Source organism: Myodes glareolus, chromosome 19 (assembly GCF_982192425.1).
Source record: "Myodes glareolus chromosome 19, mMyoGla1.1, whole genome shotgun sequence".
NCBI lineage: Eukaryota > Metazoa > Chordata > Mammalia > Rodentia > Cricetidae > Myodes > Myodes glareolus.
The window spans coordinates 5,840,929-5,864,562 of NC_142044.1; the positions used below are offsets into that span (position 1 = coordinate 5,840,929).

Here is a 23,634-nt window from a genome sequence, read left to right on the forward strand (position 1 = left end):
GTTGAATTGGTCTTTATAGCGACAGAGACAACTTGACCAGACCTTTTTCTTTCAAATTTTAATCAGAAATTTAAGAGTCGCGCTTCCTACTGTTAAGCAAAATGTTTATTTCCCAGATTTTAGCTAAATGTTCTTCCTTGAGGCCATTGCTGTTCTGAAACTTTTAATGGCCCTCATTGGGTGTGGTGGAAATGCTGCAATTACTTTGCTAAAAACAAAGGTTTCATATAAATTTAATTTTTGTTTTAGGACAATTACCATTCACTTTTGTTTTAAATGCAACTGAGTGGGGTATTGCAGTGCCCTCCGTGGACAATTAAGTGCTGAAATAGGAGCAAGCTAACAATTGCTTTGTGTGGTAATACTGACAGCTTCTGCGTGTTTGTCAATCTGTGTCAACAGTATCGATCAGCATGGGATCCACATAGAGGGGCAGATACTGTTTCCACTAAGTCCTCCGACAGTGATGTAAGTGATGTATCTGCGGTGTCCAGGACTAGTAGTGCTTCTCGTTTCAGCAGCACAAGCTACGTGTCCGTCCAATCAGAGCGGCCGAGAGGAGACAGAAGAATCAGGTAAGGGCACTTGGGTGTAACTGCTCGTGTGTATCGAAGGGCCCTCTTTCTTTGGATAAATATAGAATATTGGTATAATCTGTAAAAGCTATAGGATATTCTGTATGTGTTATTTTTTATCTTGGTCAGTTTTTTATGGAACTGATGACAGTTTTTTAATACTAAATCACTTGAACTATCTCTATGTTTGTAACTTAAAAATTGGACTGCAATTGTTAGATCATTATTAAATTAAAATAAAGGTTAACTGAAAGTATAAATTTAACATTCTGATGATTATGGAAAACAATTTTTTCTGGGGTATTTTTGTGGTTGAATATATTTCATTAATTTAAAAAAAAACTATTACTTTTTAATAAGAGGCTTTCCTACCCCCTTGAAAATATCAAAATACATGGAAATCTTCACTGCCTCAAGAAAATTTAGTATACATGAGTTTTTCTTTCAGTTCCTTTCTGGGTTGTTACTTCGTGGATATTGGAGCTCTCTCTGATGGAGAGACTGCAGACCCAACCTGCTTCCCGTGGTTTTTGTAACTTAGGATACAATCTTAGAGCTGTCATGTTTAGCCATTGCTTACCAGTATGTCTTTGATATGCAGTGAGAAAATGCATTCAACATTTAAACGATTTACATTTCCCCTGAGTCCTGATTGTCTTCACTGTCTCTGGTTCATTTCACTTGCATTTGTTTTTCTTGACTTTTCTTTTTTCTCTTTGTGTTTCTTTGCATGCCTTCCACTTGTGTTTCACTGAAAGGACAAAGGGAGTAGAAGAGGGTGGGGAAGCAGGGGCTAAGCAAGAAGAGACAGTTCAGGAAGAGCCAGCGGTAAAGGAGGGAATAATTAGTGAGGCTGGGAGAGGGAAGGAGATGACAGAGATAGGTAGTGAGGAGAGAAGCAGAGAACCAGGAGATGAGGGGAAAGCCCGAGATGCTCCGGATCCAGGGGCAGGAGGACAGCGGAGTAAAGAGCCCTTGCGAAGGAGCCTCTCCCAGGATGACGACAGGTAAAGCCGCCCGGCTGTGTAGGAGCTGCCCATTAGTAACACGGCTTCTTTCCTTTTCTTTTCTTAAGTATTCGTTCACATTCAAAGTTATCTCATCTTCTTTTGTTGTGCCTGTGTGTGTGTTAGCTTCTAACACACCTGACTGCTACACTGGAGTTACCATCAGGCTGGTTTGCAGAAATCTTAGATTTATATCTTCTAGATCTGAGAGTCTGATTGATTTTGTTTACCAACAAGTTTAAGTTTGATTTTAATTTGTGTTCTTAGCATGAATTCACAGTTTGTTTTCCTAGCTTTTCTTTAAAGATGAGTGAAAGTGGACCTTGCAAAGTCTTTTACCAAGAGTGGAAGCTGTCCGGGGAAAAGAAGGCTGTACCCTTAAAATAAGGTTCCACAAGGCCTAAATCCTCACATAATTTACAAAAGATAATTGCTGAGTTGAAAAAAAAACTTTAAAAATTGGAAAAAGTTTATTAAGTCTCTGTGTCCCTTGAGACTTACTGGCTCCCTGGGGTAGCCCAGTGCAGTTTGAGGCCTGAGAACAGTTAGATGGCAGGGACAGTGTTCTCCAACTTCTGGCATTTGTTTTTCTTGCTGGTTTTGTTGTTTGAAGTGACATGTCACTCTTAGCCCACGCTGGACCTGAACTTGCTATGATTAGCCCAGGCTAGTATCAAACTCATAATCCTCCTGCCTCAGTCTCTTAAATGCTCAGATTCCAGGCATGCACCACACTACCTGGTCCATGATCCTCTGAAAGAAATGGTAGCTCCCCGGGTCGACCTGGAGGACAGATACGTTAGATCATGCTCCTCTCCCAGTGGACCTAGTTGGAGAGACTGCGAGAGCAGGAAGGCGTCAGAGCAATTGCTACCCCATGGAAGCTGCTGAGGTCCTGGCATGTGCAGCGCAGCAGAGTCACCTGAGTGCAGGCAGACTTCATCTCGAGATGAAGTGTTTGCTTTAATTACATCTGTTTGGAAATGAAAATTGCAGATAATATCATTCTGAAGCAATCGAGCTTTTTGGCAGAATTTGATTTTTATATTGCACAAATTTTACTTGTGAAGCAAAACCTGTTTGTGTGTCAAATTTAAATTAGTATATCAAAACCCCATTCATATTGTGCTGCTCTCCAAATGAAGAGAGGACGATTGGCGTAGGCGTTTTCCCACTTAGTACACTGTTCAGCTGTGTACCTTTCCTTCCTTCTTTAAGACGTATCTGTACTTTAGTAGGTCTTTATAGCATGCAGGAAACATAAAAACATCTTTAGTAAGGCACGTTTTGTAATTTGATGGTAAGGTAGTAATTTCAAGTCTGTTTTTTTACATATCTAACTTGATAGTTACATTGAGTTGTCATATAGTTGAAACAACCCTTTTCTGATTTGTGGAAATTATGATCATGTCACAACTAATTCACAGAGGACATTTTCTGAAGGAGTCTGCTTTCTTCCAAGAGCATAGCAAAGAGTGAGTCTCGTGTGTTGTCTCTGCGCTATACAGAGAAGACAGCAGCACTGAGGCTTGCCTAGACCAGAGCTTCTTACTGGTAAACCTGGCATGGTGGGCAGAGCTGAGAAGTACATAAGTGCCCACCTTTTCTTGGTTTTTCGAGACAAGGTTTCTCTGTAACAGCCCTAGCTCTTGTAGACCAGGCTAGCTTCGAGCTCACAGAGATCCGCCTGCCTCTGCCTTCTGAGTGCTGGGATGAAAGGCGTGAAGCGCTCCACTTTTCAGTGCTGCTATCACCGTTTCTTCAGGACAAGAAGACCCCTTTATTTTGTGAGGACAAGGGAGATGAGTGTATTCCTAGTGAGCTAATTATCTTGTTCTCAACTTACTGTGGATGCTTGTGGACCTGTAAATTTTAAGGGCCAGGTTGATGTCTCTAGGCAACTTATACTTCTTAAGATAACAAGAAGTAACTACTACAATTTCTCATAAAAGATGTTGCTGTTACCTGTTCATTATGACAATATAAATTCTTAAATTTGCTTTCATTTCTTAGGATTAATCTAACTATCTTTATTCCGAGGGAAAATATGTCTGGTTATTACTAACAACTTTGTGTTTTGATACTTGCTATTATAATCATAGATTGTTTAAAACTAAATGTAACTTAAATTCTTATACAACATTTTTGAAGACTGTCTTATTTTACCGTAAGTCACGGATGTTTCATGTCTTTTATTTTGAATTCAGGTTTTACAAAAAAAAAAAAAGAATTGTCACTCTTGAGTATTTATTGTAATTCTAATCCTTACCATAATGACTTTAATAAACAGAAATGTTGTTATGATTGCTATTGTCTTTGCAGCGATAGGACCTTGTTGCAGGATGCATATTTCAGTGTAAGATATATTGTTCATTTGCAGTGAGTCACATTAAAGTAATTTGCTAAATGTTTAAGAAGAAAATGGATAGCAAAAATAATTTTTAAATGGTTCCTTAAATGTTAGATTTTTATATTTTGATTAATAAACGATAGCATTCATAACTGAGTGTTTATTTACACAAATGTATGTAGATCTGGTAAAAAGTTTTCCCATCACCTTAGTGATTGCACATGGTATAACTGTAAAAGGAACAAATATATTTTCTGATAATGTTATATAATATGGGAAGAGAAAGAATTAGGACTAGATAAGATACTGAGAGATAAAGAGAAGCTATTGAACCAGTATTTGTTTAGAAAATGTCTCATGTACTGAACTGATAACTGAGACAGAAATGAAATTCCACGTTTCTCCACTGGAGGAAAAAATGGTTTTTTACTTAAAAACAAAACAAAAAACCTCATCAATATACCTGTCAGAAAGCATAGGGCTACAGGAAAAGGGATAGAATTTGAAAACCAAACAAGGAAAAGAATAGATTTTCCAATAACCATATTGATAGCTTTCTGTCCAAACTAAACCATCACCATTCTTCCATGTCTTATTCTGGGGACACGAAACAAAGATTAAAAATTAACAAACTTGCCAGGTGGCCATGATGCACACCTTTAATCCCAATACTCGGGAGACACAGGCAAGTGGATCTCTGTGAATTCCAGGCCAGCCTGTTCTTCAGAGCAAGTTCCAGGACAGCCAGGGCTATACACAAAGAAACACTGTCTTAAAAACCAAAAACAAGCAAACCCAAAAAGCGAAGATTTTCAAAAGGTTTAGTAGTACTATATCTATAAATGCTGCACATTTATACTTTTCCTTTTTAATGAAGATTACTCTTCCAACAGGGATTTCTTGGTAGAAAACATTAGTTCTAGGTTCAAGTTTTCGTGATTATTTGTTTTTATCAGAGAGATTTACACCACTGAATTATGGCGGCAGGAGAGCAGTTGATGTTTGGGTATTTCTACACAGGTATTGATGGGATGCTAATTTTACATTACAGTCTACGTCATTGTTAAAACGTGAAGGCAAACTTTACCACTTTAATGGGGAAGCAGAGCAAGCACAGTGACTCGCGCCTGAAATCCTAGCACCTGCCATGCCAGTCTGTGCTACAGAACCTAGCCTTTTTTCAAACGAAAAGGAGGAGGGGAAAAAGAGAGGGCTGGGGAGAAGACCAGAGCAAGATTTCATGTGAAGATAACTGTGATTGGAGCGTTAAAATCGTGCGTTCTCAGCTTCAGCCTGTGCTGTGTAGCTGCCTGCTTTACCCTCCTAGGCATTTGCATCCTGTCAGTGGTCCCTTCTTTCCCACAGTTTGGGTGCACACTGTACACAGCAGCAGGAACGTGGGCATCATTTGTCATTCTGATGATGTGATCAGGAACTCAAGGGGTAGCTGGTTCCGTGGTTAGCCAAGGCGCAAAGAGCAGCTAATGTATTTCTATGGATTGGAAGGTGACTTCAGAATGTATGCACCATTATTTAGTGCTTGACTTAGCAAGTTCATTTGTTGTTTGTTTTCTGGAAGTATTTCCCCATGCTAACCCATCTCAGAGGACAGCGGACTCCCCCTTCTGTATAGTTGCACCAATGATATGTGTTTTCTTTATCTTTTTCTTTCTTGATGAAGGTACAGCTTGTCTATAGTATATAACACTTAGCTGAAAAAGAAACAGAACTACGTGGACACCACCCCTACAGTTGTGACTCCATATATTTAGAGTAGGGCTCAGGAGTGTGTACACTGAAAAGGAATACCCCAGGAGACGGAAACGCTGTATTTGCTAATGAATCTTGACATGAGCCTGTGAGTTTCTGAGAGATAAAGCAACTGGAATTTTGATAGAGGCTGGGTTCGGTCATTGTGAAAGTTATTGCCACTTAAAAATAATTTTAAAGATATTAACATTTTAAAAAATATTATTGCTGGAACATGTCAGCGTAAGCCTGTGGAGTTCTCTCCCACACATTCCAGGGACCAAACTCAAGCCGTTGGGCTTACATACACAGCAAACCCCCAAGGGCTGAGCCAGCTCCCTGCATGGAGCATTATTGCCGTTTTTAAGATTACATTTTGCAGTTCACAAACATGAGATGTTGTTCCATTTATTTTTTACTTTCTTGCAATAATATCTTTATTTTAGTGTAATCATATTCTTTAAAAAATTACTCTACACGTTTTGTTTTTGCTGCTGTATAAATCATTGCTAGGATGTGTAAGTACAATTGATTTTTGTTTTTTGATTTTGTATACTGCAGTTTCTGTGAGTCATCTGTGATTAAAGATAATTTCACATCCTCTTTCATAATCTGAAAGCGTTGATTTTTTTCCTGTGGTAATTGATCTGACTAGACATCCATTATACTCTTGAATAGAAGTGTCTTGAAGAAGTCTTTAAGGCAACCATTTAAAATTACCTTTGCATTAGCTGTGAAAGATTTTTTGAAGATGCTGCCTTAATGATACTTAACCATTTTAGAAAAGTTTTGTGATCATATTTCTTTAAGAATTCATATATCTGCCCTTCAGATGTGAGGACAAGATGGCCCGTTGTATTTTCTTGTTCCCCTGGTCTATCACAGAATGTGAGTTAACATCCAAAGAATGCTAACTCTGTTCAGTGTTGTGAACTATGTTATACAACTGTATCGGTGGGAAGTTTTCTCTTTGCCTCATTTTTGTATATTAGACTACATAACATAATGTCCTGATTTTTCTTACTAAATATATACATACTGAAATAGTCTCTATAATCATGCAAATGTGAATTGCATGACTTTTGCTAAAACTGCATAGAATTAAATAGGCTACTATTTTTTAATTTTATTGATTGTTATTGAATAGGCTACTAAATTTAGTTATCCACTTCATATTTTATCAGGGATACACACACACACACACACACACACACACACACACACACGTATATATATATATAGGTTTCTAAAGACAGGGTTTTCCAGTAGCTATGGAGACTGGCCTGAAACTCGCTCTGTAAACCAGGCTGGCTCCACATTCACAGACATCCACCTGCCTCCCAAGTGCTGGGATTAGAGGTCTGTGTCATCACTGCCCACCTAGGGCAGTTTTGTTAGACTCTGCCCCACTACTGTTCTTTTTCTGAAACATTTTCCTCTGGTTTTAGTGACTGTACATGTTCTTCTTTCTCTATTCATCTCTCTGTCCACCACTGGGAGACTATATGCAAATTCAGTGTTTTCTGCGAGCCCATCCTAACCCCCCTTGCTTAGACTTTACACATTTCTATATTGATCATGGCCTTTGTTTCATGGATTTGAAGTGCCTGGGTAGACGTATGTATGTATGTATGTATGTATAAATGAGTATTTAGATAGATAAATGACTTCCAGATTTCCCGTGATAATTGACCTAACTTGACATTCACTATAATCTTGAATAGAAATGGTTCGTGGAAGTCCTTAAAGCAACCATTTAGAATTACCTCTGCATTAGCTATGAGGACCTTCTTGAAGATGCTATCTCTTAATGATACTCATCCATTTTAGAATAGTCCACAGAAAACTTTCTTTTAATTTTTTTTATTTCCAGCCAAGAATTTTGGTCATCTTATCTGCCACAGGGAACACCAAACTCAGTGTGTAGAATTAGATTCTTTATTACCCCCAATGCATCAAAAAAAAAAAAAAAACCACTAATAAATAGCGTACTCCTTTTTTTTCACTCTCTAGGGATCTGACACCCCTATATTTAAACCTGCACAAGCCAGAAATCTGGGTACCACTCTGTACTAGCTTTTCTCTGCTGGGCATGATTGCCTCCTCCCCACTCTGAGTTTTATTGATTTTCTATTTAATTATCACTTAAGTCGTGACTATTTTTCTAACTCCATTTCAGCTTTCATAAGAAGCTATTTTTCTCTCATGGACACTACTAGAAAGTTCTTATCTCTTAAAAACCATAATTCTAAACATTATATTGATAGCATGAAACCTAAAGAGTCAATTTTTATGAAGTAGCTAATTTGTGAAAGTTGATATAAAAATTGTCTTCATTGAATATTGAATAAACAGCATAAGACAATCATATGGGGAACATTGCTAGCTAGGTAAAAGCTTAAGTTACTGATTCACACTATACAGTATGGATAGGCTTGCAAGTTCTGTGCCAAGTGAAACTGCCAAAGACAAAGACCATGTTACCACGTGTGTGTTAAATGTGCGGAAGGCAAATCTACTGAAATAAAAGCATACGGTCTTACCTGTCTGGACATTCAGTGAGATGTACACTGCTTGGAGCTGAACAAATGTTTGCTCTGTGACTACCTTAGTGTGTCTGTGTGATATTTTTATTTGTGGGTTCATCACAATGAAGTGAGTTTTATGTTTGAAGAAGTAAATTAGTGGCAGCTGGGGTCTGAGGTGAGACGAGAACTCGGAGTGACAGCTCACGTCTCCAGGGTTTGTTTGTGGCATTGGTTTACTGAAGCAGATAGTATTATCATTGCACAGCCCTGCTAATATTAAAAATATTATAGTATGTTAGTTTCTAAATGCTGAAAGAAGAAATGTTTTCAATAAGTATTGTATGTAGATATTAAAAATTCAAGCATTTATTTTACTAAGCATATTTTCTTCAGTCCCAATGTGCCTTCAAAGATTGCTTTCTCAAATTTTCATTTGTGCCTTTCTTTTCTCATCTTGAACATACGTTTCTTTTCTCATGGTGCAAAGAAGTAAAGGCTCTATTTCCAGGGGCAGACAACTTCCTTCCCTTCCGTAGCCCGGTTCCATCTTTGCTCAGCAGTCTACCCGCTGGCCTCAGTCTGTACACTCTATATTAAAGTTTTCCAGCAAACAAAGACCATAAAATTTAATAAATTAAGTATAAGAAATGTCACTAACCCATCATACTCTTTTCTGTGCCTGGCACAGCTGAAAGTGCTTGTCACACGTTCTGGAGAGGAATCTCCAGCGTGGATGAGAGGAGTGAGAACTCAGGCTGATCCTGCTCTGAGGAGTCAGTGTGCCCCAGAGCAGCACTAAGGCGCAGTGAGTGGAGAAGAGCCTACAGCTGGAGGAGGAGCTAGAGGAGGGGCAGGGTCGGGTGCACTGCTGGGGAGGAGGAACGGTGTGAGAGAGGAGACTAGTGTTGTTACTACCTGAAAACCTCCATTTTCTCCAGTCTTTTGACATGTAAATCTAATGTTTCTCCCACTTCTCTATAGAAGGCCTTTAAGTGGAATAGCCTGAGGCTAGAAACAACAGGCTCTGACTAGTAACCCTGGCTTGCCTGTCTCTGCTTTTCAAGTGCTGGGATTAAAGGCACGCACCACCATGCCCAACCAAAGGACTAAGTAGATTTCATAGGAAAAGTTTCTCAGAAAAGTCATGATTTATTAATAGCTTCTAACTAAGCATTAAAAGGTTATTCATTTAGTTTATTTATTACTTTATTATTTCATGCATATCTACAATAGTCTTTGATTAAAGTCTACCCTGTCTTCATTTCCTATCATTCTTTTCCTCCTCCCACAAGATTCCTTCTTCTCCAAGGCCCTCCCCTGCTTGTGTGTGTGTGTGTGTGTGTCTGTCTGTCTGTCTGTCTGTCTGTCTGTCTGTCTGACCTGTTGTATTTATTAAGGATTGACTGCATGAGCATGGGTCAGGAATGATTTACTTGAGTAGGGTCAGATGCCAGAGCCTACGCCACTGAGAAATATGGCTCTTCTTCTCCCTGCAACCTTTAACCTCCTGAAAGTTCTTGGGAGGAATGGGATATCCTTCCCTCATCCATGGCGGAGTGCTAATGGGCCTATGCTGTGCAGATAAAATGACTGAATAGCCCAGGAGCATGTTTGAGAAACTTTTCTAGTTGTGGTGCAACCTGAGCATAAGGCCCAAAATGAATACTTATTAAATTATTCTTCATCTTTTTTGCACAAACTCATGGATTCCTCTATATAATATTTCTTATTTTTTCATATGATTATGTAAAAGTATGTAGCTAAAATCAGTCAGTAGGTTAAGTATAGAGGGTATTAATTCTTAGAAACATAAAGTTCATTCTTTTAAATCAGCATTGTTCAAGTGTATTCTCAGAAAAGCTAATCCCATGAATATAGTTATGTGTGTGTGTGTCTGTGCGTGTGCTGTCAGTAGTAAAATTCATGTGCATTTTGAGATGTTCCATAATGAAATAATTTGAATTAGTGTTCCTAATCTTCAGATGTAACTATTTTATGTAATACTTTTGAAATTTATTTCTGCAGGTGTGCTTAAAACTTAATGGTATGTCGTAATTTTATATTTTTAGATTTAGCTTGTATTTTTAAATTGAAAAAATACGTTATTCTTGTTGTGTTTAAAAATATAGAAATGTGGTATAAAATTTAGGACTATCAAAAGTAGTCTTTAAAACTTAAAATAACCATGAAGGGTGATATAGGTGAGCAGATGGGCAGAACTGTGGAAGGAGTCAAAACCTCAGATAACAGTCCACACATACAACCACAGGGAAGCTTATCCAAAAAACGGAAAATGAGATTCATTCCTCAAATAATGACACTAATAGAAGAACTCCATAAAAAATAGTTTACATAATTCAATAAATGTTGTGAACACTGAACACTTTTGCTGACTTTTCACATATTTGAAAAAGTAATTCATTTTACTGTTTGGAAAATCACTTCAAATAAAAACAACCCATAGCACACAAATATGAAATAGACAAATTACCTACTTTCTTTATTTTCCATACTTATATCAACATATTGGCTGGGGACCATTAGTTAATGAGATCAAAATTTATCACTCTAGAATTCCACTTACGCTCTGTGTGTGTGTGTGTGTACAAAGCTACATCTAATGCATCTTAGCAGAATCTTTCCCAAGTGCTGTCTGTACAAACTGCACTGCTCCGTGGCTGCTGTTCCCTGTTTCTCTGTTGTTCCTCACTTTCAGGACCCTTCAGAGTTCACTCTTACATGAGGATTATGAGTCCATAATTCCTACATAAAGTATTTTAATGTTATTAAACTTTGTCCACCATTTATTGGCATATGCTGTCTTGGTGAAAAGATTTTATTCTATGCATTACATGGCAAGAACAAATAAAATCTTATTTTTAACCATAAAATAATCAGTTTTTCAGTTTAATGATGAATGAGAACTATAGAGACGTATCTTTATACCCTTACTAAGATAACAGATAGCTGTCCTGTTATCCAATTGTGTTTGCAAAGGCTTGACTTTGTAGGTAACAACGTTGTTCTGTCATTTGCAGAGTACATCACTGGTAAAACCTTAGTTCATAAACCATGCATATAAATACATGACACATGGATATCTTTGCATCTAAGGCATGATATCCCAATGTTTGCATGCATGTATATGTTTGTTAGTAGTTTTATGCATCTTGATATGTCATTGGACTTACACAGTTAAGTTAGAGAGGGTAGGGTAAGCAACAGTCTTATGTTTTAGATGAAGATCCTCCAGAATTTAGATTCTGTTCCACTCTGATAGGAAAATGTAGGGTTTAAGTTCCATCTGTGCAGTGATGACCTGTGTTCCACTGGTGTCCTGGGGGCCAAGGGTGCTGCAGTGGTGCTGAGCTTTCAGCTTTCTGGAAGGAGCGTGTTCTTCTCTGATTGCCTTCATGTAGCTCCTTCACGAGTGTTGGTTAAAAATGGGTGAATAAATAAATGTCCTTGCCCATACACTTAAAAGATGAGGTTTGGGCATTAATATACCCAAACCTATGCGAAAGGTGATTCTAAAAGTAAAGGCTTTACATGCTGAAGAGCTAAATTAAACTCACTGCCCTTCCCTCCAATCAGTTAACTGCTGTGATATTTTATAGTGCTTATAGTAGTGAGTCTAAATTATTTTATTACATTTATCTATTTGTCTGTGGAGGATGGTAGGGTGCAACACTGAGCCCGTGGGTGTAGGAGGACAACTTGTGGGAGTTGGTTCTCTCTTTCCACCATGTGTGTCCCTTGTATCAAACTCATGTGGTCATGATTGGAAGCAGGGGCAACACCTTCCCTGCTCACTCCTTCCCTGTCTCACTCCCCTCCCCACTCTGCTCCCTCCCTGATTGCATACAACTTTTAGCTTGTGACCCAATTCTTAAATTCTTTTTTTTAATTAATTTATTATTTTGCATGCCAATCCCAGAATGCATCATTTCTTTCTTATATTTAATTATACACAGAAAACCAAAGATCATAATTGGAAGGATCTTTAGAAGTTATTTAGTACTCTGAAATGAAGTAGGAGTTCTTTAGTTTTGCTCTAAACAAATTCTCTGAGTGTGAAAAGCAGGAACTTCATGTGGTACTGTAGAGCTGACTGTCCTCTCTTCCCCCTATGTAATACTGTGGCGCTGACATTCCAGTCTCTGCAGTACTGTGGAGAGCTGACCGTCATGTCTGTGTAGAGCTGTGTGGAGCTGACCGTCATGTCTGTGAGGTGCCATGTAAACCTGACCGTCACGTCTGTAGTGCTGTGTGGAGCTGACCATGCAGTCTTGAGTCACTCTCTACCTTGTGCTCTGTACTTCTCACAAGCTTTCCCCAGGGCGTTTCTACTTGGCTTGTGACCTTTAAAAGGACACACATTTTAGCTTGCAGAGTCATTATGAATGTATTAATTTGAAGTTATGCTTTGAATGTGTATGTTGTGAACTTCTTTGAATTTATTACATATTTCATGATTTTAGAATCATGAAAAATCAAAACGAATAATTTTGTCAAAATTTACTATCTTAGACTTGAGCCATGTTCTGTTTTAACTGACAAATGCAACAAACAACGGCTCATATTGTGCACACACACACACACATGTGTTTACTATTTCATAAGCACATTCTTTTATTGTTGTAATTCTTCATAATAGTCAAAAAACGTTTATATCATAGCCCTAAACTAATGATCCCGAATTATGTTTTCTATAAAGTATACTATTTAATTTTGTTCAGGCCCACACAATACATAAGCAACTTAGTGACATTTTTTAATTCAAAATTTTTGGCTTTTCTACTACAATGTGACTTAAGATAATGAAATAATAACATAAGATAGGTGAAATTAACCACAAACAAGTCAAATGTCTTATTGCTTCTGTCGAAATGTGTGGTGTTGAAAGTGAAATCGCTCGGGTGCTGAAGACTTGGACTTACCTGTGGCAGGAAATCGTCTCCTGGTTATGGACTTTCTAGGCCATCTAGTCTCACTTGGTGGGAATATTCTTGTTAATGAACTCCTTTATTTTGAAAAAACTGGCATGTTTTTCCTGATTTCCACATGTTATATTTTACTCAGTAGTGTGATTGCTGCTGTGGGGGGACAGCGTAGCCCACCCACGTCTACAGGTTGTGTTTGCCTTAACTTTTTTTTTCTAGTCACTTAAAATTGAAATTTACATAAATGTATAATAATTTTGGGGTGCTTTGTTTTGTTTTTTGAGACATGGTTTCTCTATATAGCCACCCTGACTGTTTTGGAACTCGCTCTATAGACCAGGCTGTCCTCAAACTCACAGAAATCTGCTTGTCTCTGCCTCCCGAGTACAGGGATTAAAGATGTGTGCCACCACCATCAGGAAAAACATTTAATAATTTTTTTAACTTTTATTTAAGAAAGATTTTAACCTCAATAACATCTGTGGGCTTATATTCTTATGAAGTGAAAATAGAAACATTGTCTCAAGATATTACAAATTGCAAAATCCCATTTTATTTTCTTATATGTATCATTAATAGTCAAAGTGGGCCTGTATACTTAGGGCACCTGCTGAGCTGTTCTTCTTAAAATTTAGAAGTAGCCAGTGCGAAAAGTAATTTTAAATGTGTATGTGAGAAGACATACTTTCTCCAAGCTACTTCTTTAGTATATATACATTAGAATAATGTAAGCCGCAGGTAAGCTAAGAACTAACTGAAGAAACTATGCACACTGTATTTGGGGGTTTTGTTTTTGCTGTTGTTTTCTTTTTTACTAAAAAGCTTAGAAATGTGGGGCTAGAGAAGTCTGGTTGATATGTTTTCTGTGTGTTTGATTGACAAAAATTTGGTCCTAACATCTTGTTTACATTCTACAAAGGCAAAATGAACCAAGTAAGACATTTTTAATAAGGTCAGTTTGCAGTAACTAATGCTAGAACTTCTTAAGTGGGTTTTGTGTGGCACTTACCAACAGAGAAAATTCTAGATGCCAGTGTCTAGCTCTTCTTCCAGGGGATCCCTGGGACTATAGCTGTGTGCTGTGCTCTTTAAAAGCCAAGTGGCCTTGGTGAGCAGTAGGAGCCGAGGGCCACTCTCTGCTAATGCATCTGGCCATGCTGTGCCTCCTGTGCTCTCCCAGTTGGGCAATGTTTATAGTTTAAGGGTAAAATTTAGTGTGTGCCTCCTGCCCTCCTGCCTTGGGGAACCTCCAGTTTCTGTAATTACTCCCCAGAGCTTAGTCAAAGAGGAGCAATCTGTAGTAAAAGGAGCTGAGAACCAAAGGTAGTGACCCACGGAGGACAAAGAACACTTGGACTCACTAGTATGTCTGTAAATGTCTCCTCGCTGGACAGGAGAGCAAGGAGGAAACAGACTTGGTCAGAGAATAATGAGTAGTAAGGGATGGAGAAGAGGGTGGGGGCGGTGTGGGTGTGAGCAGAGAGGGAACAGGGTGGAGACAGTGAGGGTGTGAGCATTATCCTCACTGGGAGGGAGTCAGCAACTGAGGGCAGTCTGAGTGGCCAACAGAGCATTTCCTTGTTCCCAGCAGCCACTGGAAGGATGGAGCCCATGCTTCCTCTCAGTTACTGTAGCAGGCAAAATAGGAAATGGCTCTGCTTTTGGTCAAGTTGACTTCTAGACACTTGTAAATGTCACCGACTAAACAATGTGTCCTTTCTGAAAGGTAAACCTCACTGGAAGACAAGTGGGCAAACTCTGGACCATGCTGCTTTTTTTCCCTTTTGATTCCTGATTGCAACACATGCCTGTAGTTTGGGTGTTTTTAAATGTTTACATTTGTTTATTTACTTAGTAATTTGTGTGTGTGTGTGTGTGTGTGTGTGTGTGTGTGTGTGTGTTAGCTGTGGAGGTCAGAGGACTACCTGCAGAAGTTGGTTCTCTCTCCACCACATTGAACTGAGGTATTGCAGGAAGTGCTTTATCCTACTGAGCCATCTTGTCAGCCCTACCTTAAATTTTATGATTCTCTGTCCTATATTTAAGTGGTATAAAATTATTCATATTATAGATTATTAAAAATTCTTAAATTACTATAAACAGCTTACAATAATGTTTAGCAAAATGATTATTGTTATTGCTGTTATTCAAACTTAAAGGCAAAATTAAGGAACCTGAGTCAAATGCCGTCAGACCGCAAACCTCTAGACGTGTGCATCCTTGTGCAAGTGCGGGTGCTTGCCTCTGGCTAAACAGTGTGCAGAGCATCTCGCTTATGTTTAAATTTTCCTTTCACTTTCTCTTGGGCAGACAATTATCCCTATTTTCATAATGAAGAAACAGTATTTGGAAAGGTCACGAACTGATATGTGGCTTTTGCTCAAACCTACATTTACAAGCTCCAGGGGCTACTGATTAAGCACCATGACACTGTTTCACGGCCGGGTCCCCACCAACGGAGTCTCTCAACATGTTATTGCTCATAGGATTATTGTGTTTGTTCATTACTCTGTAGCCTGGGTTGGCCTGAAACTTGCTCTGTAAGCTAGGCTAGCCTTGACTCGTGCTAATCTTGCTTAGTCTCATGTGTTTCCTGCCTTCCCATGACTGTTTTAAAAATTGGTTTTTATTAGGGGCTCTATTTGTTATCCAGTAATCAAAGACTTCTTCTATCTTTAAATGAGTTTATAAATTGTTCAAAAAGACTGGAGAGGAATGTTCAACAAGGGACAAACATTCAAAGCGTGTTTGACAATGTTAGAAGCTATTGTCTTGATGTAGTGGTGAGATCAAGATTTTTATAGGAACCTGAAAACAAAAAGCACATTTATGGCATAAGTAAAAGTCTGGTTTTTATTTCTTTTAATTATTTTCTGTATTTAGATAATTCTCTCCCTGCCCATCTCTCCCTTTGACAAGAAATGCATTTACACACAGCTGTTTTGGCCTTTCAGTCATTTCCTTAATACTTCTCAACCCTATGCTGTGATGCCAGCAAGAGACAGTATTTCAGGTCAGTTTTCATCAGGACCTCTCTTGTAGCGTGTGCTCATCAGTCTAAAGAGCCAAATGTTCTGAGATCCAGAGAAACAGAGGAGATTTATAATTATTATCTTGGTCATCAAGAAAAGACTCCATTATTTCAGTGGCTTGTGTAAAGGGCAGGAAAATGTGTGATGCCAAGTGTTTAGACTAACAGCATATGTACATATATGCATACCACAAATACGCCCAAAAATTAAATCGCTAGGAATAAGTACGAGTTCAGTAGCTTTTTTGTGACTCCCACTGGGCTGTGCTAAAGCACAGGAATGCATATACACTGCTGTTTGGGTCGTTCACCTCCTCCGTACGTAGCGAGAGAGAAACCCATGCGGGGTGCTTCACTGGGCTGTGCTACAGCAGCACCGGTTCCCGTAGTCACATGTCCCTTTCTTAGGTTGATGACTTGATAAAAGCAGAAGACAGGGACTCTAGACCCGAGTGAGTCTCCAGAGTTGCTGCATTGGGTCGGTTTTATCCCATGCTATCTAATTTTACATGTATCAGGGAATTTTTTCTGAGGCTAATGGGACAACTATGTCAGAATACAGTCATGTATATTCAGAAGATCTAGTTGAAGGGAAGAGAGAATGAGACAACCTAAGTTGATATGTTAGGTGAGAGTCAGCACTGCTTCTTTTGTAAGCCATGTGACAGACTTTCTGTCTGACTCTAGAGATGATGGATCCACTGCAGACACTTGTGGGAGAATTTCCATCTGTAAAGGCCACTATAACAGATATACAAAAACTCAGTTTCCACTCTGTAAAGCCGGGCTAATAGTGTTAATTGTACTTAGTAACATTGTGTGACTTAGAGAGAAAGTAGATGAAATATGTTCCCGGAATCCACCATGGAGTGTTAGTGGGTAGTGATATTTTATGTGTACTTTAATAAATAAAGCTTACCTGAAGATCAGAGAGTAAAGCACCCACATTGGTCAGCCTTAGAGACCAGGCAGTGGTGGCACACACCTTTAATCCCAGTAGCCACACTAGTTAGCTCTAGAGGCTGGGCGGAGTAGTACACGCCTTTAATCCCAGCACTAAAGAGGATTATAAAACGGGAGGAGAAAGGTCTCAGCTCAGTCTCATTCAGAGGATTCATGGCGGCAGGGTCCCTCTTTCAGTGTGAGATTTCTCAGAGGGAAGAGCTCTCTAATGGCTGACTCCTTTGCTTTTCTAATCTTCAGGTTGAACCCAGTATCTGTGTCTGGGATTTTATTATTCGTGCTACATTAGTGGAAGTTGTAGCTACTTATATTGTCATGTTATTACCAGTATTTCTTTTTTAATTTTTTTTTATTAATTTATAAAAGTTTCCATTTCCGCCCCTCCTCCCAATACCCTCCCACTCCCCCCACTCCCTCTCCTCCTCCCTCTCCAGTCCTAAGAGCAGTCAGGGTTTCCTGCCCTGTGGGAAGTTCAAGTTCCTCCCCCCTCCCTCCAGGTCTAGGAAGGTGAGCATTCAAACAGACTAGGATCCCAAACAGCCAGTACATGCAGAAGAAACAAGACCCATTGCCATTGTCAATGGCTTCTCAGTCAGCCCCCATGTCAGCCACATTCAGAGAATCCGGTTTGATCACGTGCTCATTCAGTCCCAGTCCAGCTGGCCTTGGTGAGCTCTCATTAGATCAGTCCCCTTGTATCAATGGGTGATCGCACCCCTCGCGGTCCTGATTTCCTTGCTCATGTTCTCCCTCCTTCTGCTCCTCATTTGGACCTTGGGAACTAAGTCCAGTGCTCCAATGTGGGTCTCTGTATCTATCTCCATCCATTGCCAGATGAAGGTTCTATGGTGATATGCAAGATATTCATCAGTGTGGCTCTGGGACAAGGCCAGTTCAGGCACCCTCTCCTCTGCTGTCCAAGGAACAATCTGGGGATCTCTCCTTGGACCTGGGAACCCCTCTAGAATCAAGTCTCTTGCAAACCTTAAAATGGCTCCCTTAGCATTTCTATAATGACTGTAGGGAGCAAAGGCGAGAGCCAGAATTATACAAAAATTAAACCAATTACAAAAACTCGTTGGTTGGATGGGAAGAGTATGGGTGTTGCACAAGTTCTAATTGGCCGTAATAATAAAAACCCAGAGCCAGATATCAGGTCAAATGCTGAAAGATCAGAGAGGGAAAGGAGCAAGCCACTACTAACTCCTCAGCAGGAAAGGGGCCAAACTTCTGTCTTCTCCCATCTTATATTCCTCTCTCCACCCAGTCATAAAACTTCCTGTCTGTCTATACAGACCTCCAGACCTTTATGGTTAATTGGTGGCTAACTCCACCCTCTGATCTTCAGGAAAGCTTTATTTGCAGAGTATAAACAAGATATCACTGCATTTCCCCCTTTGGTCTAAAATTTTAAAAGGTTATTACTAATATAAGAAAAAATATATACAATAAGTACAATAACGATAACAACATATACAGTCAAGAATTACCTTAATAATGTCTAGTCCATAAACATTTGACAAATCCAGAGGAAATATTCCATATCTATCCTGTTTTGATGAGTTTAAAAGTTTGTACCTAATTCACTTCCTATTCTAACTTGCATAACCAAAACTATTTTTTAATGTCTCTCAACCTCATACACTTTACACCTCTTTAGTGAATTTCTTTTCCAAATCTGATAACAAGGAAAACTATATCTAAAGTATTCAACTCCCTTAGAGATCTGAGAAGGAAATAATATTACCTGAGTAAGCAGAAAGTGCAACCAAGCAAATTCCAAAAACTGTGAGAAATAACAGAACTCACTGGCTGCCTGGACAGTCACCCAAAGTTCCTCTGCAATCTGACAGACCTTTCTGTGAAGCAGGACATTCTGAAGGGATGTCCTATTTCATCTTGGCAAAGTTCAGGAGTGCTTTCTTTTTGTCCTTCTTGTCCAATTAGGGCAGCATACTGACTGTCAGCAGTTAAGGCAAGGGCATTTTCTTCTCAGTGGCTTACTTTTGTAACAAAGATACTGTGGACCATGTGGAGTTTCCTCAACGCCCATCATCTTCTCTGAAATAGATTGGTGCTGCCAGGAGCAGACATGCCTCATTAAAGAAAGGAAAGAAGGAAGGAAGGAAGGAAGGGAGGGAGGAAGGCTATTGAAACGTCTTAAATGCCATATTCTGTAGATCTCTGAAGTATTTGAAGATGACCCATCTATCTAAAACATATCTTTGTTTGACCTTGAAAACATACCTAATATGACTACAAGTTTGATTGTAATAACTAACTATTTACTTGCATTTCTTTATATCCTAATTATTAAAACCAATTCATGCAACATATGGGTAAAGAAAATAGATATGTAGATTTTTTTAGTTTCCAACATGGTCAGTTAGATAGTGTTTATCAGGAATAAGACCAAGTGCCTATGAATGCACATATTAATAAATTTAAGGCAAATGTGGAACAGTCAACTAGACAGTTAACAGGCAAAAGTGCAGGTGAAATAAGATGGTCAGGGTTTTCTTTCAGCAGAGGAAGTTAGGTGGAAGCTGCAGAAGGCAGGGGGAATATTAAACCAAAACCTCAAAAGACAGTCTTTACCCTGCTGGAGAGGGCAGTGTTGTTACATCAAGAGAAAGACAAACATTTTACAGTGTAGGTGACAGACTGAGGCAGGGGCTGAGCACGTGATTTCTTGGGGGATGTGTTGAAATCATTGTTTTCTATTTTCCATCCTGGAGACAAGACCAGGGTCTTACCACTCACTTGCACCCCCAGCCTTTAACACAAACCTTTCCTAAATTAGACTTTAAACCAAAGAGAATATTTATGTTGAATAATATATACATTGTAAGACTTATGTCAAAAATCAAATAATTACAAGTAGTTGGCAATGTTTTTAATTTTACAATGACTATAGAAGTAAAATAAATGGGTAGGCTGGAGAAGGAAGGTACAGAGCCAAGTACTTACCTCTGGCTAATCATTTTGTACATTCATAAGCAATGCACTGTTTTAATGACAACTACATTTAAATAATTTTGAATTATTTTCTTTTCTGTTTTCAATGTCAATATTATTAGGATTAAGATAATTGAGTGTGACATGTTATTTTTAGATGAATGCCATGTTCTTTATTGTCCTAGGTTTAACAGCCTTTATTAGAATAACCTGTAACCAGGTAGTGAAGATGGCGCCTGCTCCAGGAGTCCCTGTGAACCTAGTGACCCTCAGATGGAACTACTGTTGGCAGCATGCTCGTCTCCTGAGCTTGTCGGAACTGAAAGCTGCACACACATACAACTGGCACACACACCCCCACACATGCAACTGGCACGCACACACACACACATGCTACTGGCACACACACCCCTACACTTACAACTGGCACGCACGCACACACATGCTACTGGCACACACACCCCCACACTTGCAACTGGCATGCACGCACACACATGTGACTGGCACACCCCACACACGTGACTGGCAATACCCACACACACTTGTGACTGGCACACCCCACACACATGCGACTGGCACACACCTACACATACATGTGACTGGCACACCCATACCCACATAGAACTTTTTTATTAAAAGAAGAGAATAGTCTTAGATACCACTGCAGACCTAGTTAACCAGACATTCTGGAAATAAGTCTGAGTAACCTGAGATTTAACATGTTCTCCAGGTATTTCAGATGCAGGCGACATCTGGCAAGCCTTGGTCTAAGATGAGCATCTGTCTTCCTCCTCTACCATCTTCCTCCTGACCCTGAGGACTAAAAGCATGACTGCTGGCTGTTGGCTTCAGCTCCAGCTCCACTGTTTCCAACCAGCAAACCCCTCATAGCCTTTCCTACCCTCTTTTCTCCTGTGTTTGGAAGAGTTTTCTCTGTCGGCATCTGTGTTGACATGAGGAGTATTCAAGCCTAGGTGTAGTACTCTTGAAAGTCTCAAATTGAAATTTAAGATCACCATAGCTAAAGATTAAAAGTTTGTTTGTTTGTTTGTTTTTTTCTAAAAAAAAAAAAGGCAGGGGCTAGAGATACAACATTGTTAGGGTCTTAAAGAGGAGGATGCAACCCTGAGTTCTTCCTGGGATTTGGGAAGAAAAAAAAAAGTCTCTCACTGGTGTTGTTTCTCCACAGTGGAAAGAGATTAAATAATTTTTTTATTTATTGATTTTTATTGGGCTCTACATTTTTCTCTGCTCCCCTCCCTGCCTCTCCACTCCCCTTCAACCATTCCCCAAGGTCCCCATGCTCCCAACTTACTCAGGAGATCTTGTCCTTTTCTACTTCCCATGTAGATTAGATCTATTAAATCTCTCTTAGTGTCCAAATTGTTGTCTAAATTGTTGATTAAGCAATTTTAACAGTAGAATAAAATACCCTAGTTTATGCCTTAGATAACATACTTCGGCTGCCTTGTGGAGAACAAATTAAAGGTAGAGCCATGGCCATTAAGGTTTCATGGTGGAGTTGACAAGAGTGGCGTGGATTTGGATGGGAAACGTCAGGATGAGAAGTAGAAGTCTATGAAATGTATTTTAGATGTGATCTGTGAAACTTAGTGGTATTTTAGGTGGGGTGAAAGTAAGGAATAAATTTGAGTTTTTACTGGGAATTTTACATTCAGAATCTAGCTGAATAACTACATTCTTCTGAAATAGGAAGCATTGAAGAAAGAACGTTTGAGAGAAAGATTAAGATACTTAGTAGAATGTAGTTTGTGACACCTGGGTCCTTACAAGTAGGTAACTGAATAGACAGTTCTGGAATTCATATATAACAGCTGTTAACTTAAACAAATATGAATATGTATCTTTTCAGTAACTATTTACAAAATTATTATGTTATTGAGGTAAAGCATTTTTTCAATAGCTTTCCTTTTTTTTAGAAAATTTAAGAAAAGTTATTTGCCAAGAGTGAAGCAGGTGTGGGACTGAATTGAATGAAGCTGTGTAGGCTCTGATGGGTGCACAGAGTGGATGTGAATTGAATGAACCTGTGTAAGGTGGGATGGGTGTACAGAGTGGGTGTGAATTGAATGAACCTGTGTAAGGTGTGACGGGTGCACAGAGTGGGTGTGAATTGAATGAAGCTGTGTAGGCTGTGGTGGACACCAGAGTGGGTGTGAATTGGCTTTTAAAGTAGATGATAGTGGATTATGCTAGGATCAGTGTGCCCTACTGCCAGGGACCAGCCCCAGCAGCTAACAGGTACCAGAGAGGAGGTAAGGGGTCGGCAAGGGAAGGATAGGCCAGGCATGATAGTCAAGAGAATCTTGCAACCTAAGTAATTAGAGTGCTTCTTTATTTATACAGAATTCAGTGAGTGTGGACAGATTCATATTGTTCCAAATCATAGTTTATATCATTTGTGCTTTTGAACATAAGTTTAACTTTTTCTCCTGTACATCTGGGGTCATCCGTTTAACCGTCATTAATGAAGCATGTGCGAACGGAGTTATCTTTGACATCATCTTCCCTCGAGTGTAGTCAGCACTGATAAGCAGTTCTCTTTTATGACCGTTTTTAGTCATCCGCCCCACAACCCAATCCTTAAGATTCTGAGGATATAATAACAGCCTGCCCTCAGGCTGGCAGCTTTGTGACTTCAAGGACACTAGACCGAAACAAAACCTCCAAGCCAGCCTGGGCAGACTGCCATGCTCCAAGCAGTGTGTTATTAACTTTTAATGGTCAGAGTGCCCAAGAAAAATCCTCAGGCCATAGCTGTGGCCGTTATTACTCAAATTCTGGCATAATGTAATGTTTATATTTTGTATCTTTTTAGAACTTATTTATATGTCTAATTCTGACGTTCTTTTGTTCCTTGCTCATATGAAACCACAGTGGCTCTGCATGAGCTAACTTTTCTAAGAAAGAAAGATCTTGACACCTCATTTTTTAAATCATCTTTCCATATCCTTCTTTGCTTGTCAGGGTGAGTCTCTGTGTAGGGCAGAGGTAACTCCAGCTAATCCAGTTTTGTCTCTGTGTATGCCCTGTAGCCGCCTGAATGTATGGTGGGAAGAGCTCCTTATCTAATCTGTGGCCATCTCCTCTCGTCCATTGACTCTTGTTGACCTTTTTAAGTTCACTTTGTTTTAAATATCTTGGTCCTGAGTAAGTACAGGGGTAGACGTAAGAATTTCTCAGCCTCGTAAAGAGACTCTGGCTTCTTTATGTGCACCACAATCTCTAAGACATAAGGAAACTTTATGTTGATAAGACTATCTCCCTGAAAGTGGGAGGGGTAGGATACTCAGAACTGTTCTGGGGAAGCTTAGAAGCTGAATTCCTAGGAGAAGGCATAATTGATTCATAAGAAAATTTCCATCAATCTAACATCCCCAAAGTGTACAAATATTAAAAGCTCCAAAGCATGCAGCAGGTGGTAATGAAAACCGAAGTGGGCATAGCAGCCATCGTATGACTTAGCTTTGCTGGAGCTTTGTCAAGCAGCTGTGCTGACTTATGACTTT

At 39.3% G+C, this 23,634-nt stretch overlaps 1 protein-coding gene across 49 annotated transcripts in view; it reads left to right on the forward strand.

Moving 5' to 3' along the window:
* Rims2 (regulating synaptic membrane exocytosis 2) overlaps nt 1-23,634 on the forward strand; it is a 431,117-nt gene that overhangs the window by 330,621 nt on the left and 76,862 nt on the right. For 35 of the 49 annotated variants that reach the window (XM_085679037.2, XM_085679024.2, XM_085679028.2 and 32 more), the window contains one exon: nt 403-575. The exons of the other annotated variants lie outside the window; for them this stretch is intronic. In XM_085679037.2, coding sequence (XP_085535163.2) covers nt 403-575 — 173 coding nt within the window. The remainder of the gene's footprint in view (nt 1-402; nt 576-23,634) is intronic. 49 annotated transcript variants of the gene reach the window in all.